The sequence below is a fragment of the Hemitrygon akajei genome, chromosome 20 (genome assembly GCF_048418815.1).
Source record: "Hemitrygon akajei chromosome 20, sHemAka1.3, whole genome shotgun sequence".
Taxonomy (NCBI): Eukaryota; Metazoa; Chordata; class Chondrichthyes; order Myliobatiformes; family Dasyatidae; genus Hemitrygon; species Hemitrygon akajei.
Window position 1 is genome coordinate 13,613,085 of NC_133143.1, and position 14,777 is coordinate 13,627,861.

General features: G+C 40.5%; 1 protein-coding gene across 3 annotated transcripts in view; it reads right to left on the reverse strand.

The window, feature by feature from the left end:
• The window catches only part of mak (male germ cell-associated kinase), an 84,818-nt gene that overhangs the window by 39,662 nt on the left and 30,379 nt on the right, over nucleotides 1–14,777 (reverse strand). For all 3 annotated transcript variants that reach the window (XM_073023880.1, XM_073023881.1, XM_073023882.1), the window contains exons 5-6: nucleotides 10,627–10,706; nucleotides 4,343–4,475 (exon numbers count right to left, since the gene is read on the reverse strand). In XM_073023880.1, coding sequence (XP_072879981.1) covers nucleotides 4,343–4,475; nucleotides 10,627–10,706 — 213 coding nt within the window. The remainder of the gene's footprint in view (nucleotides 1–4,342; nucleotides 4,476–10,626; nucleotides 10,707–14,777) is intronic.

A 14,777-nucleotide genomic window follows, 5' to 3' on the forward strand; every position in this document is an offset into this window, starting at 1 on the left:
TTGGTATTTGAGCTATGCCTAGCCACACAGTTATGAGTATGGAGAGTAGAGCAGTGGGCTAAGCACACACACTTGGGTACTCCAGTGTTGATTGTCAGGGAGGAGGAGATATTATCACTAATCCACACAGTATGTGGTCGTCCAGTTAGGAAGTTGAGAATTCAATTGCAGAGAGAGGTACAGAGGTCAAGGTTCTTAGCTTATTGATCAAAGCTGTGGGAATGATGGTGTTAAACGCTGAGCTATAGTCAACGAACAGCATCCTGACATAGGTGTTTGTATTGTCCAGATGATCGAAGGCCATTTGAAGAACCATTGAGAATGTGTCTGCCTTAGAACTATTGCGGCGATAGGCAAATTTCAGTGGGTCCAGGTCCTTGCTGAGGCAGAAATTCATTCTAGCCATGACCAACTACTCAAAGTATTTCATCAACTTAGATGTGGATGCTACTGAGCGATAGTCAATAAGGCAGCTCACACTACTCTTAGGCACTGGTATAATTATTGCCTTTTTGAAGCAAGTGGGAACTTCTGCCTGTAGGAGTGAGCGATTGAAAATGTCCTTGAATCCTCCTGCCAGTTGATTGGCATAAGTTTTCAGACCCTTACCAGGTACTCGATCAGGACCTGCTGCCTTGCGAGGGTTCACCCTCCTTAAAGACAGCCAAACATTGGCCTCCGAGACAGAGACCACAGGGTCACTGGGTGCAGCAGGGAGCTTCATAACTCTTGTTATATTCATCCTTTCAAAGTGAACATAGAAGGTATTCAGCTCATCTGGTAGTGAACCATCACTGCCATTCATATTACTGGGTTTCACTTTATAGGAAGTAATGTCCTGCAAACTCTGCCAGAATTGATGTGTATCCGATGTCACCTTTAACCTTGCTTGGAATTGTCTCTTGGCTCTTGAAATAGCCCTCCGCAAGTCATACCTTGTTTTCCTCTACAGCATATATGTCAAACTCAAGGCCCGCGGGCCAAATCCGGCCCGCGGTGGAATTATCTTTGGCCCGTGAGATAATATCTAATTACTATTAAAGCTGGCCCCAGTAATCGAAGCACCTATGGCGTATGATATGGCTAATGCTGAGTTTATTCAGGTACCAGGTTTTCAGGGTTTTTAATGTTTATTCGGCAGTCTTGCTCGGCAGTCTTCTTCATAAGAAACGGAATTTGTAAAGTGAAACACTTTGTGGTTATAGCAGAGACTGAGACACATGAGAGCAGGCTGAAAAAACGGAGGCAACGAAAGCTGCGTTCGCACGCGTCCGACTGATCCGGCCCACATGAAGCTGCATTTTGCTCAATCCGGCCCGTGACCTAAAATGAGTTTGACACCCCTGCTCTACAGCGTGGGTCGCCAGACTTGAATGCCACAGATTTATCCCACAGCAGGCGATGTACCTCCTGGTTCATCCATGCCTTTTGGTTTGGGAATGTACAGTAAGTCTTTGTAGGCACACACTCATCCACACAGGTTTTAATGAAATCAGCAACAACTCCGGCATACTCACCTGGATTCGAAGATGAATCCCTGAATATGGTTCAGTCCATCGCAGTTCTGTAAGTCCTCTTATGCTTCCCTTGTCCATACCTTCTTGGTCTTCACTACTGGTGCTGTAGTCTTCAGTCTCTGCTTATACTCAAGGAGTCGAAGTACAGCCAGGTGATCAGATGTTCTGAAGTGAAGGTGTGTAATAGCACGATAGGCATTCTTGATGGTGGTGTAACAGTAGTCCAGTATGTTGTTTCCTCTGGTAGTACAAGTGATTTGTTGATGGTAATTTAGTGACTTTTTCAGGTTGGCCTGGTTAAAATTCCCCAACATGATGTTTAAGGCATCATGGTGTGCTGTTTCACGCATGTTAACATAAGAACATAAGAAATAGGAGCAAGTGTAGGCCATTTGTCCCATCAAGCCTGCCCTGCCATTTAATAAGATTATGGCTGATCTGTCCATAAACTCGGCTCCATCTACCTGCCTTTTCCCTGTAACCCTTAATTCCCCTACTATGTAAAAATCTATCAAACTGTTTCTTAAATATATTTAGTCAAGAAGCCTTAACTACTTCCCCTGGCAGAGAATTCCACAGATTCACCACTGTCTGGGAAAAACAGTTTCTCCTCATCTCCATCCTAAATCTTCTCCCCTGAATCTTGAGGCAGTGTCCCCTAGTTCTAGTCTCACCTACCAATGGAAACAACTTTCCTATTTCTATCTTATCTATCCCTTTCAAAATTTTGTATGTTTCTATAAGATCCCCTCTTATTCTCTGAATTCCAGAGAGAATAGTCCCAGGTGACTCAATCTGTCTTCAAAGGTTAACCCTTTCATCTCTGGAATCAACCTGGTGAACTTCCTCTGCTCTGCTTCCAAAGCCTGTATATCCTTCCTTAAGTATGGAGACCAGAATTGCACACAGTATTCCAGTTGCGGCCTCACCAGTACCCTGTATAGTTGCAGCATGACCTCCCTGCTCTTGAATTCAATCCCTTTAACAATGAAGGTCAACATTCTGTTTGCCTTCTTAATAACCTGTTGTACCTACAAGCCAACTTTTTACAATTCAAGCACAAGCACTCCCAAGTCCCTCTGCACAACAGCATGCTGCAATCTTTCACCATTTAAATAATAATCTGCTCTTCTATTATTCCTTCCAAAGTGGATGATCTCACATTTACCAATGTTGCATTCCATCCGCTAGACCTTGGCCCACTCACTTAACCTATCTATATCCCTCTGCAGACTCTCCACAGCCTCTGTACAATTTGCTTTTCCACTCAGTTCAGTGTCATCAGCAAATTTTGCTATGCTACACTCAGTACCCTCTTCCAAATCATCAATGTAAATGGTAAACAGCTGCAGGCCCAGCACCGACCCCTGCAGCACCCCACTCACTGCTAACCGGAGAAACACCTAACTCTCTGCCTTCTATTGGTTAACCAATCCACTATCCATACTAATACACTTCCTCCGACTCCATGCATCCGTATCTTATTTCGACGTCTCTTGTGCGGCACCTTATCGAATGCTTTCTGGAAATCTAAGTATACGATATCCACCTGTTCCCCTCTATCCACTGCACTCATTATGTCCTCAAAGAATTCCAGTAAGTTTGTCAAACAGGACCTGCCCTTTCTGAATCCATGCTGCGTCTGTCGAATGGAACCACTCCTTTCTAAATGTTTCGCTATTTCTTCCTTAATGACAGCTCCAAGCATTTTCCTGACTACAGATATTAAGCTAACTGGCCTATAGTTATCCATCTTTTGCCTACATCCTTTTTAAAAAAGTGGCATGACACTTGCTGTCTTCCAATCCGCCGGGACCTGTCCAGAGTCTAGAGAATTTTGGTAAATGTTGATCCCATCGCTTCGATCATCCGAAGCCTGTTTGACATTGGCCTGAGGTGGAATGTATACCACCTCCAAAATGATCGCAGAAATCTCCCATGACACGTAAAATGGACAATGCTTAATTGTGAGATATTTTAGACTGGTGAGCAGAATTGGGACAACACTGATACATTAGTGCACCAAGAGGAGTTCATCATGAGGCATACACCTCCAACACTGCTTTTGAGAGACTTGACAGTCCTGTCCTGATGGTGTATAGTGAACCCATCAATCTGAATCACTGTGTCTGGTACGGAAGGGGTTAACCAGGATTTCATGAAACAAAGGACACACACAGTCCTAAAGTCCGTCTGATTCAGCACCTCATCTCCGAGATGTTTGATTTTATTTACGAGACTCTATACATTTGACAGCAAGATAGTCAGTACTGGGAGTCTAAAACCCCATTTTCTGAAACACACCTGTATTCCTGACCTGCAGCCATGTTTTCTTCAAAGAATCTGGTGAGAAGTACGACCACAATTGGCATTGTTTCCATTGGTTTTAAGCAGCAATAGTTTATTCAATCACATTAAAACATCTTTATTAACTGTACAGACCTTGGAAACAGTTGTAATCCCCAGCTGTATCAGGCTGAAATGAGAATATTTAATCAAATCTGTTGAGCTGTGCTGCAAGAAATTACCGTAGATGTAGATGGGGGAAGTAGATGGCCCCAAAGGATATGCAGGAGAAGTGTTGCCTCACCTGGAACGACTATTTGGTGTACTGAGTGGAGGTGAAGGAGGGGGTGAAGTACTTCTTACACTTGCAGGGATAAATGCCAGAAGGGAGATTAGTGGGGAGGGATGAAAAGATTAGGGAATTATGGAGAGAGTGATCCCTGCAGAAAGCAGAGAGTGGTGGGAAAGTAAAGGTATGTTTGGTGGAAGAAGTACCTTTTTATTTAAGATTCTGGTTTCTTATATAAAATTGGACTTACCATCGTGTGGATACATAGTCTGTATAGGGTGGACGTGACCTTAGCTCCCTGGCTAACCCAAAGTCTCCTATTTTGACAAGATCTGGACCCATGCAGAGCAAGTTTTCTGGCTTCATGTCACGATGAAAAAATCCTATCAGAGACATCCAGAATTTCTTAAGACAGCAACTCTTGTTGACCTTCAGCACTTTGTGAAGCATAAGTAAAAGATCTACAAATTTTATCATTATCTAACATTAGTCCAGAACGTAATGAAACACTTCATGTTGCATAGGGGAATGCTGCCTAACAATATGTGGGTTCGCACATTACCAATTAATGCACCTTGCATTGCAATACTGAATGTGCTGTTGCCTCTGTTGTGCTAACCCAGAAGGTGCACTTAGTTTCTGGACCCACAGTTTTATACCAGCGATGACAATTCTAGGGGTATGCTTGCTAGTGCTGTTGGGGAGTGTTTTAATTAATACAGCAGGGGGGGGGCATAGAATCCATGCAGAAAAACAGAGGGAAGCAATGTAGAGTCCAAAGCAAAAGTTAAAATAAGATAAAAGCAAGAATCGAGTACAGAAAAGACAAACACAAAAATTTCTAGATTCTAAAAAGCAGAATGAATGTAATGATACATTATCAGAATGCCCATAGCATCTTAATCAAAGTCAGTGAACTTGTGGAATGCGTCAGTACAAAGGAGCATGATTTAGTGGCCATTACAGAAATGTGGTTACAGGATGGAGATAATTGTGAGTATCCAAGGGTATCAGGTAATATATAAGGATAGGCAGGACGGTAAGGGAGGTAGGGTACTGCTCTTCAGGAAGGATGAGATTAGGGAGATAGTGAGAGATGATAAAGAGATCTAATGAACAAAATATTGCATCTATATGGGTAGAGATTAGGAATAAGAAAGGCAAAAGAAAAAAATCACCGGTGGGAGTAGTCTATAGGCCACCAAATAATAATATTACAGTGTCACAGGAAATAAACAAATAAATATCTGAAGCATAGAAGAATGGAATGGTAGTTAACATGGGGGACTTTCACTAGCACATAGATTTGACAAATCAAGTTGGTCAAGGTAGTATTGATGAGGACTTCGTAAAATGCATCCATGACAGCTTTCTTGAACAGCATGTTGCTGAACCTTCATGGGAAAATGAGATCTTGGATATGGTCCTGGGCAATGAGACAGATAGAAATTAATGATCTTGTAGTTAGGGATCATCTTGGAAAGAGTGATCATAGTATGATTCAATTGCTCATACAAACAGAGGGTGCAATAGCTTGATCTAAAATCACAGAATTATGCCCAAACAAGGGAGACGACAATGGGATGAAGAAGGAGTTGGCTGGTATGGGCTGGGTTACAGACCACATGGTGGAACAGTTGAGGACCAGTGAAAAACTTCCAAGTAGACTTTTCAGAGTGATTAATAAAGGTAGATTCCAGTTAAAAGCAAGGACAGTAAGGAAGGGTGGGGAGTGCCAATCTTGGATAACTAAGAAAAAGGAAGGCAACAAACTAAACGCTCATGCTTATGAAATCATCAAAAATAATGGGAAAATGGAAGGCTCAGGAAACTTTACGAAGCAAAAAAAAACACTAAGTAAGCAGTAAGAAAAGGGAAGATAAATTATGTCAGTAATTATGTAGGTCTTCACAGTAGAGGACATTGTCTAACATGCCAAATGGAAATGTTATGGATGCAATGGGAGATGAGGGCCTCAATGCAATCACTTGTTCTGAGGTCTTCAACTTTATTTTCCAGAGACTGTATATTTTAGAATCAGAATCAGGTTTATTATTACCAGCATGCGATGTGAAATTTGTTAACTTAGCAGCAGCAGTTCAATGGAATACATATTCTAGCAGAGAAAAAAAAAATAAATAAAATAAAAGTAAACAAGTAAATTAATTACATATATTGAATAGATTAAAAAAACATACAAAAACAGAAATACTGTATATTAAAAAAATTGAGGTAGTGTCCAAAGATTCAATATCCATTTAGGAATCAGATGGCAGAGGGGAAGAAGCTGTTCCTGAATCATTGAGTGTGTGCCTTCAGGCTTCTGTACCTCCCACCTGTTGGTAACAGTGAGAAAAGGGCACGACCTGTGTGCTGGAGGTCCTTAATAATGGATGCTGCCTTTCTGAGACACCGTTCTCTGAAGATGTCCTGGGTACTTTGTAGGCTAGTGCCCAAGATGGAACTGACTAGATTTACCAACCCTCTGCAGCTTCTTTCGGTCCTGTGCAGTAGCCCTTTCATACCAGACAGTGATGCAGCCTGTCAGAATGTTCTCTACGGTACAAGTATAGAAGTTCTTGAGCATATTTGTTGACATGCCAAACCTCTTCAAACTCCTCATAAAGTATAGCTGCAGTCTTGCTTTCTTTATAACTTCATCAATATGTTGGGACCAGGTTAGAACCTCAGAGATTTTGACACCCAGGAACTTGAAGCTGCTCACTCTCTCCACTTCTGATCCTTCTATGAGGATTGGCATGTGTTTCTTCGTCTTACCCTTCCTGAAGTCCACAATCAGCTTTTTTGTCTTACTGACGTTGAGTGCCAGGTTGTCACTGTGGCATCACTCCAGTAGTTGGCATTGCCAACTTCTGTATGCCCTCATTTGCCAGAAGGATAGTCAGGAGTGGGTGTTTAAAGCCTCTGCGTTTCAATTGTACTTGAAGACTGGCTCAGCTTCTATGCCTCTGTTACCTTAATGGGGAACTGCAGTTGTGACCCAATCTGCAGTATATAAAACAATATACTGCTGGTACCAAACTATCCGTCTCTGCTATAACTTTGGGTTCATCAGACACATGAAGAGGGGGAGCTTGCTACATGGGCAAGCTCCCCCTCTTCATGTGTCTGATGAACTCAAAGTTATAGCAGAGACGGATAGTTTGGTACCAGCAGTATATTGTTTTGTATACTTGGATTTCCAGGTGTTTGATAAGGCATGCATTGAGGAGTTGTTAATAAGCAGAAGGCAAAGAGTTGGGTTAAATGAATGCTTTTTTGGTTGGTAATTAGTGGGGAGCAAACTGCTCCAAGGGTGATCCCACAACTGTTCACCATATCCATTAACGATTTGGAAGAGGGAACAGAGTGTAGCATAGCTAAGGATGTGGAGAGTCTTCAGAGAACTAAAGTTCGGTTAAGTCAGTGGTCAAGGGTCTGGCCGATGGAGTGCAATGTTGGTAAATGCATGGACATCTACAGTACTTTGGAAGAAAAAATAGAAGATTATTTTTAAACACTGTGTTGCTGTCTGCTGCACAAAGGCATCAGAGTTGATATGCGACCATGGCGTGCTGTGTAACTGTGAGTAACTGTCTTGGATATTTCTCTTACAATTGCAAGAGCCCTGTTGGACATTGATAATGTAAGACGCTGCAGGCCTACTTCCCTTGCTTGGTGGTATGACAGGTAGTTGTGGCAGCTGCGTAGCTTCAGTTGTAGCAAGGCGTAGCCTCAAGCCGTGGGCTTGCCTGCTGCTGCAGTCCAGGACAGGAGATGCCTGAGGCAGTACACTGTGGCATCCATGTCCGTCTGGATGGCAAGCCTCTCATCGGTGCTGCCCTACAGTGTTTGATCAGTAGAATGACAGGCTGGATTGTAGTGGCTGTGCACTGCTCAGAACTGTACCATCAATTTGCAGAACATGTCGCTCAGGGTCTTGGGCTATACATGTGTTTTTTTTTGCTTGGCTATGGTTTTTTGGTCACTATTTTCAATATGCTGTGTATGCTTTGCACCTTGGCCCCACACTAATGTTGTTTAGTTCAGCTGTATTCATGTTTGGTTGAATGACAATTAAATTTGAATTTGATTTGATTTGAAATGGTGAAATATTGCAGCATATTGTTGTGGTATGAGGAGGTGCTACTGCATAGGATTGAAATAAGCTGCAGAGAGCTGTAAGTTTAGTCAGCTTCATCTTGGGCACTAGCCTCCGTAGTATCCAGGATATCTTCAAGGAATGATGCCACATAAAGGCAGCATCCATCATTAAGGACTCCCATCATGCAAGTAATGCCTTGTTCTCATGGATACATGAGGGGGGAGGTACAGAAGCCTGAAGGCACGCACTCAATGTTTCAGGAACAGCTTCTTGCCCTCCCCCACCCGTTTTCTGAATGGACATTGAACCCATGAACACTTTATTTTATTTTTAAACTACTTACTTAATTTACCTACTTAATATATAAATATTTACTGTAACATATGTTTGTGCTTCTATCATCTATTGCATTGTACTGCTGCTGCAAAGACAACAAATTTCACAATATTTGCCAGTGATATTAAACCTGATTCTGGTTCTGCAAAGAGTACTTGTGCATGAGGAGCAAAAGGTTGGCTGCAGGTGTAACAAGTTAGTTTAATTTAGAGAGACAGCACAGAAACAGGCCCTTCCAGTCCAACAATCTGGGGAACCTCACCAATTAGACCCATGTAACCAATTAATCTACTAACCCATACATCTTTGGAATGTGAGAAACATCCACAGGAAACCCATTCAGTCACGGGAAGAATATCTTAACTCCCCACAGACTGAGCTCAGATCACTGGCACTGTAATAATGTTACACTAACCTATTCAACCTTTCCCTATAAGTCAGGTTATCAAGAAAGCAAATTGAATAATAGCCTTCATTGCTAGAGGGATTAAATTTAGGAGCAGGGAGGTTATGATGAAATTATACAGGGCACTGGTGAGGCTGCACCTAGAGTACTGCATTCAGTTCTGTTCTCCTTACTTGAGGTAAGATATACCTGCTTTGGTGGTGGTGCAGAGGAGGTTCCAGGTTGATTCCAGATGCGAGGGTTAGCCTATGAGGAAACATTGAGATGCCCGGAACTATAGATACTGGAATTTAGAAGAATGAGAGGGGATCTTACAGAAACATAAAACTAAGAAGGGATAGAAAGGATAGAGGCAGAAAAGTTCTTTTCATTGGTAAGTGAGACTAGTATTAGGAGACATCACCTCAAGATTTAAGGGAGCAGATTTGGACTGGAGATGATGAGTTAAACTGCTTCTCTCAGAGAGTAGTAACTCTGTGGAATTCTCTGCCTAGGGAAGCAATAGAGGGCACTTCATTAAACGATCTTATTGAAAGGCAGAATAGGCTTAATGGAGCAGAATGTCTCCTCTTGCTTTTATTTCTTGTTTTTAATTTGAATCTTTCTGATTGGTAGTCTCAAGATGCAGTCTAATTTGGAAATTTGGTCGAGTGGTACCATAACAACAACCTCTCAGTCAATGTCAACAAGACCAAGGAACTGATTGTAGACTTCAGGGGAAGGAAACTAGAGGTCCATGAGCCAGTCCTCACTGGAGTATCAGAGATGGAGAGGATCAGTAACTTTAAATTCCTGGGTGTTACTATCTCAGAGGACCCATCTAAATGTAATTGCAAAGAAAGCACAACAGTGTCTCTACTTCCTCAGGAGTTTGTGGAGATTCGGCATGACATCAAAAACTTTGACGAACTTTTATAGATGTATAGTGGAAAGTGTATTGACTGGCTGCATTATGACTTGGTATGGGAACACCAATGCCCTTGAGGGGAAAATCCTACAAAAGGTAGTGGATTTGGTTTGGTACATTACGAGTAAAGCCTTCCCAACCATTGAGCATATCATCATGAAATGCTGTAGTGGCAAAGCAGTATTCATCAAAGATCCTTGCTCTTTTCTCACTGCTGCTTTCATGTAGAAGGTACAGGTGCCTCAGGACTCGCACTATTAGGTAAAAGAACAGTTACTACCCCTCAACTATGAATGCTCTTGCATTCATCTATTGAGATGTTCCCATGACAAATGATCTCACTTTAAGGGTTCATTATCTTGTTATTTCATACTCTCGTAATTTATTATTATTTATTTAAATCTGCATTTGCACAGTTTGTTGCCTTCTGTGCTCTACTTGATCTTTCATTGATCCTGTTTACAGTTACTACTCTATAGTTTTGCTGAGTATGCCCATAGGAAAAAGAATCTCACAGTTATACGTGTGATATATACGTACTCTGACAATAAAATTTACTTTGAAGTTTGAGCTTTAATTATTTGAGGATGAGGTAGATGAATGGAAGTTTGGATGATTTAGCTCCATTTCTAACAAACAGCACACAAGTTGTTGCAAATACAATTCAAAATTTTTGAACCAGAAAGGGAGCAGTGGAGAGACATATTTTTCTGCTGCTAGCTGTTTTTCAGCTCATGTTGTTGGCAAGTTGGATTACACTAACCTTTAGAAGAAACCTACCGTGCTTGTGGATAAATGCCAATCCTTGTATTATTTGATACATTATGTTCCTAATGACTGATTCAGGAAATAACTTGTTTCTGTGGAGAGACAATACAGTACAAATATCTCTGATTGAGTAAACAGTTTTCATGTCATTGCAAGTCCTCCCCAGCTTATGAACACCTGCATTATTTGCAGTATATCTAGTTTCTTTAAAAGTTATTCTCAACACCCCCCCCCCCCCGGAAGCTTTCATGCTTTATAACTTTCTTTCACAGTGGATTTAGTTTGGCTTTTGACAGTGATCAACAGAAAAGACTTTCATGTCAAAGTGAAAACAAATTTCTACAAGTTGGCCTATATTTATTACAATTATCAAACACAAAATAATTGATTGTATAATTAGTCACCCACTTCAAGTCAGTATTTAGTAGATGTACCTTTGGTAGCAATTACAGCCTTGAGTCAATGTGGATGTGTATCTGTTTTGCACATTTTCCCCCTTTCTTTACAAAACTGCTCAAGCTCTGTCAGAATGCATGGGGATTGTGAGCCAGCCACAAATTCTCAATTGCATTGAGGTCTGGACTTTTACTTGGCCACTCCAGGACATTAACTTTGTTGTTCTTAAGCCATTCCTACTTCCTGTGGAAGTATCCCCACAGCATGATGCAACCACCATCATGCTTCACGGTGGGGATGGTGTGTTGTATTTGCCTTATGCCAAACATAGCATTTAGTCTGATGGCTGAAAAGCTTTCCTCTCATTCTAGCAAACTCTAGCTGAGATTTCATGTCAGTTTTTTCCCCCCCAATAGTGGCTTTCTCTTTGCCACTCTCCCATAAATCTGCAACTGGTGAAGCACCTAGACAACAGTTGTTGTATGTGCAGTCTCTCCCATCTTAGCCATTGAAGCCTGTAACTCCTCCAGAGTTGTCATAGGTCTCTTGTCCTCCCTCACTAGTCCACTTCTTGCATGGTCACTCAGTTTTTGAGAATAGCTGCTCTAGGCAGAATTACAACTGTGCCATATTCTTTCCATTTCTTGATGATTGACTTAACTGTATTCCAAAGGATATACAGTGACTTGGAAAGTTTTCTTGTACCAATCTCCCAACTGGTGCTTTCCAATAACCTTTTCACAGATTTGCTTGGAGTGCTCTTTTGTCCTCATATAGTTTTTGCCAAGATACTGACTAACCAGCAGTTGGATCTTCCAGATATAGGTGTATTTTTACTACAATTAATTGAAACACCTCTGCACTTAGGTTTATATATAGCTAGGATACCTTAACTAATTATGTGACTTCTAAAACCAATTGGCTGCACCAGTGATGATTTGGTGTATCATATTTTAGGTGGTGAATACTTATGCAATCAATTATTTTGTGTTTTATATCTCTAATTAATTCAGATCACTTTGTAGAGATTGGCTTTCACTTTGAGAGGAAAGAGTCTTTTTCTGTTGATTGGCGTCAAAAAAGCCAAATTTTGTACACTGTGATTCAACGTTGTAAAACAATAAAACATGAAAACTTCCAAGGGGGATGAACACTTTTTATAGGCACTGAATAATATAAAACATGTGTTTGTGATACAAGCAATATAGATTTGCCAGCTGTTATAGGCTGTAGGCAAATGGGAGGATTTTTTTTTTTTTAGCCAGAAGTTGGTGACCGTGTGGAGGGCAAGTTACTAGGTATATCTAAAGAGGTGGCTTATAGGTTCTTGATTGGTAAGGATGTCAAAGGTTATGGGTAGAAGGCAGGAGAATAGGGTTAAGAGGGATAATAAAACAGCTATGATTGGATGGTGGAGCAGATTCAATGGGCCAAATGGCCTAATTCTGCTTCTATATTTTATGGCCTTATTTTCTGCCATGTGGAAACTTAGTTTGCGACCGTACTTTAGACTTGGGAACTATTTGGGTTGCAAATAGTTCTCAGGAACAGAACTCTGTTATAATATGGGTTAGACCTAAAACAAAACTGCAATTATTGTTTTATATATAATCCAAACAGGAGCTATAACTTTGCCAAGACACAGAGCTTGAACAGAGAATGGGTTAGTTGTAATTTAAGTGGAAGCTGGGAATTTAATGTTTACTTGGTTTACTGTCAAAAGATAAAATATGTAGTGTAATTTAGACTATAATATTGACTTTACCAGAACCATGAATCTGACAAAACATTATGAAAGCTTCATAGAATTGTTATCTGGTAAAAATCATTACTTAGACACACAAATGTAAAATAGTAAGATGATCAAAATCTTCCTCAGAGAGATAGATAGCAATGAGAGGAAAGGAGACTGGACTTTGAATGAATTCTAGACCTTAGAACCAAGACTTTCAAACACACAATCAGCAATGCTGTATCAATTAAATTCAACAATGATCAAGAAGCCATCATTTAAGAAGTCCAGATGTCTTGGAGTGTTTCAGTGAGGGAAGAGATTAAAAATATAGAGTGGGTCAAAACCTTAGTGGTCTGAAATCTAGGATCAGGATTTTAAATGGACATTTACCAACTGGAAATAATATAAGAAAACTGTTTTGGAAAACCTCAAATTTACAGAGTACAAGGAAAGCTGCAAATGAAATTGACAGCTCTAGAGTTAACAAATGGCAAGGGCTACAGCAGTATTCATTTAAGGTGGGGTAGAGTTAGGCAAGTGGAAAGGGGTGGTCTCAGTTTCTAGAGGAAAGAAGGAAAATGATAGGAGGAAGCCAAGGTATGGTTTTAATTTTATTGGGAAAACAGTTCACGAGACCCTTGAAGTTTTTATTGGAGAGAGGATGCAGGAGAAATAAAGACCTAGCGTCATCTCTGCATTCCAGTATGATTCTGGAATACTGAATAGTTCTGAAACCAATAAGCAGGGCATGTTACTGCTTTGACTGGATAAGCCAGATCTGATGGCAGAATTACTAAACTAACAATCTGCTGGAAGAACTCAGTGGGCTGATTATTTTCTGTGGAAAGAAATGTTTCAGGTTGAAGCTCTGCATTATGACTGAGAGTGATAAAGCAACTTGGGCAGTATAAAGAGGAGAAAGGGAATGGTGAGACAAGAGTTCATGGTTATTGGCAGACTGAGGAATGGTGCAAGATGAGGCAGGTAGTGCCACACATGAAACATTAGTAACTCCATTCCTCCCACAGATGCTGTTGGAGTTCTGAGTTCCTCCAGGTGATTGGATTCCAGCATCTGCAATCTCTCCAAAGAACTATATGAATGCCATACTCTTTCAAGATCACTAGACTTAAGGGAGTGCAGATAAGAGTTACATCAAGGTACAGCAATTGTGGGAGAGAAATTAATTATTTAAAGTGGATTGGTTATCTCATTGCAACGTACAAAATACTTAGTAACACGGTAGCTATAGATTTGATGTTTCTCTGGCTTCTGGGCCTAGAACCAGGGGTCACAGTTTCAAAGTAAATGATTAGACATTCAGGGCAGAAATGAGAAAAACATTTCTTCTTCCCAAGGATAGCAAATCTTTGGAATTCAGTACCCAAGAGGGTTGTGTGTATATTCAAGAAAAATCAATAGAACTTTTAGGTATTAAGGGAGTCAAAAGATATAGGGCTACTGCAGAAAAGTGGCACAGATATAAAAGATCAGCTACGGTCTTATCCAATGGCCGACAGGGAGAAGAGGCCAAAGCTTATACTTCTATTTCTTATATTTTTATATAATTATAATATTACAAATTAAACACTTTCATTATAAACATCCAATTAGTGTTCCTTAGCCGATCCTACAACATTTTTCAATAGTAGACAGATCTGAATGAATTCCATCCAACAAACCACTTTTGCTAATTTGATATACTCAGCCCATAACTGGATTTAACCACTCTCATAATTATTAAGTTGCCTTTGGCATCTTATTTCCAGATTAATTCTCTCTTCAATCATGTTGTTGTTGTTAGGAAACAATTTCACACTTGCTTCTGTGAAATTTCTCTTGAGTCATTTCTAACCGTTCAGATCATACTTCTATTTATTCTAGGACAAGACAATCCACTTCATAATTAACATTAGATCTGTGCCCTACCTGACTATTTTCTTGCCTTCTCCGAATGTTGTACCCTGAAATATTTAACTCTCTACCTTGGGTTCCTTGAACTATATTTCTATAAAAGTGATTAGGCCAAATA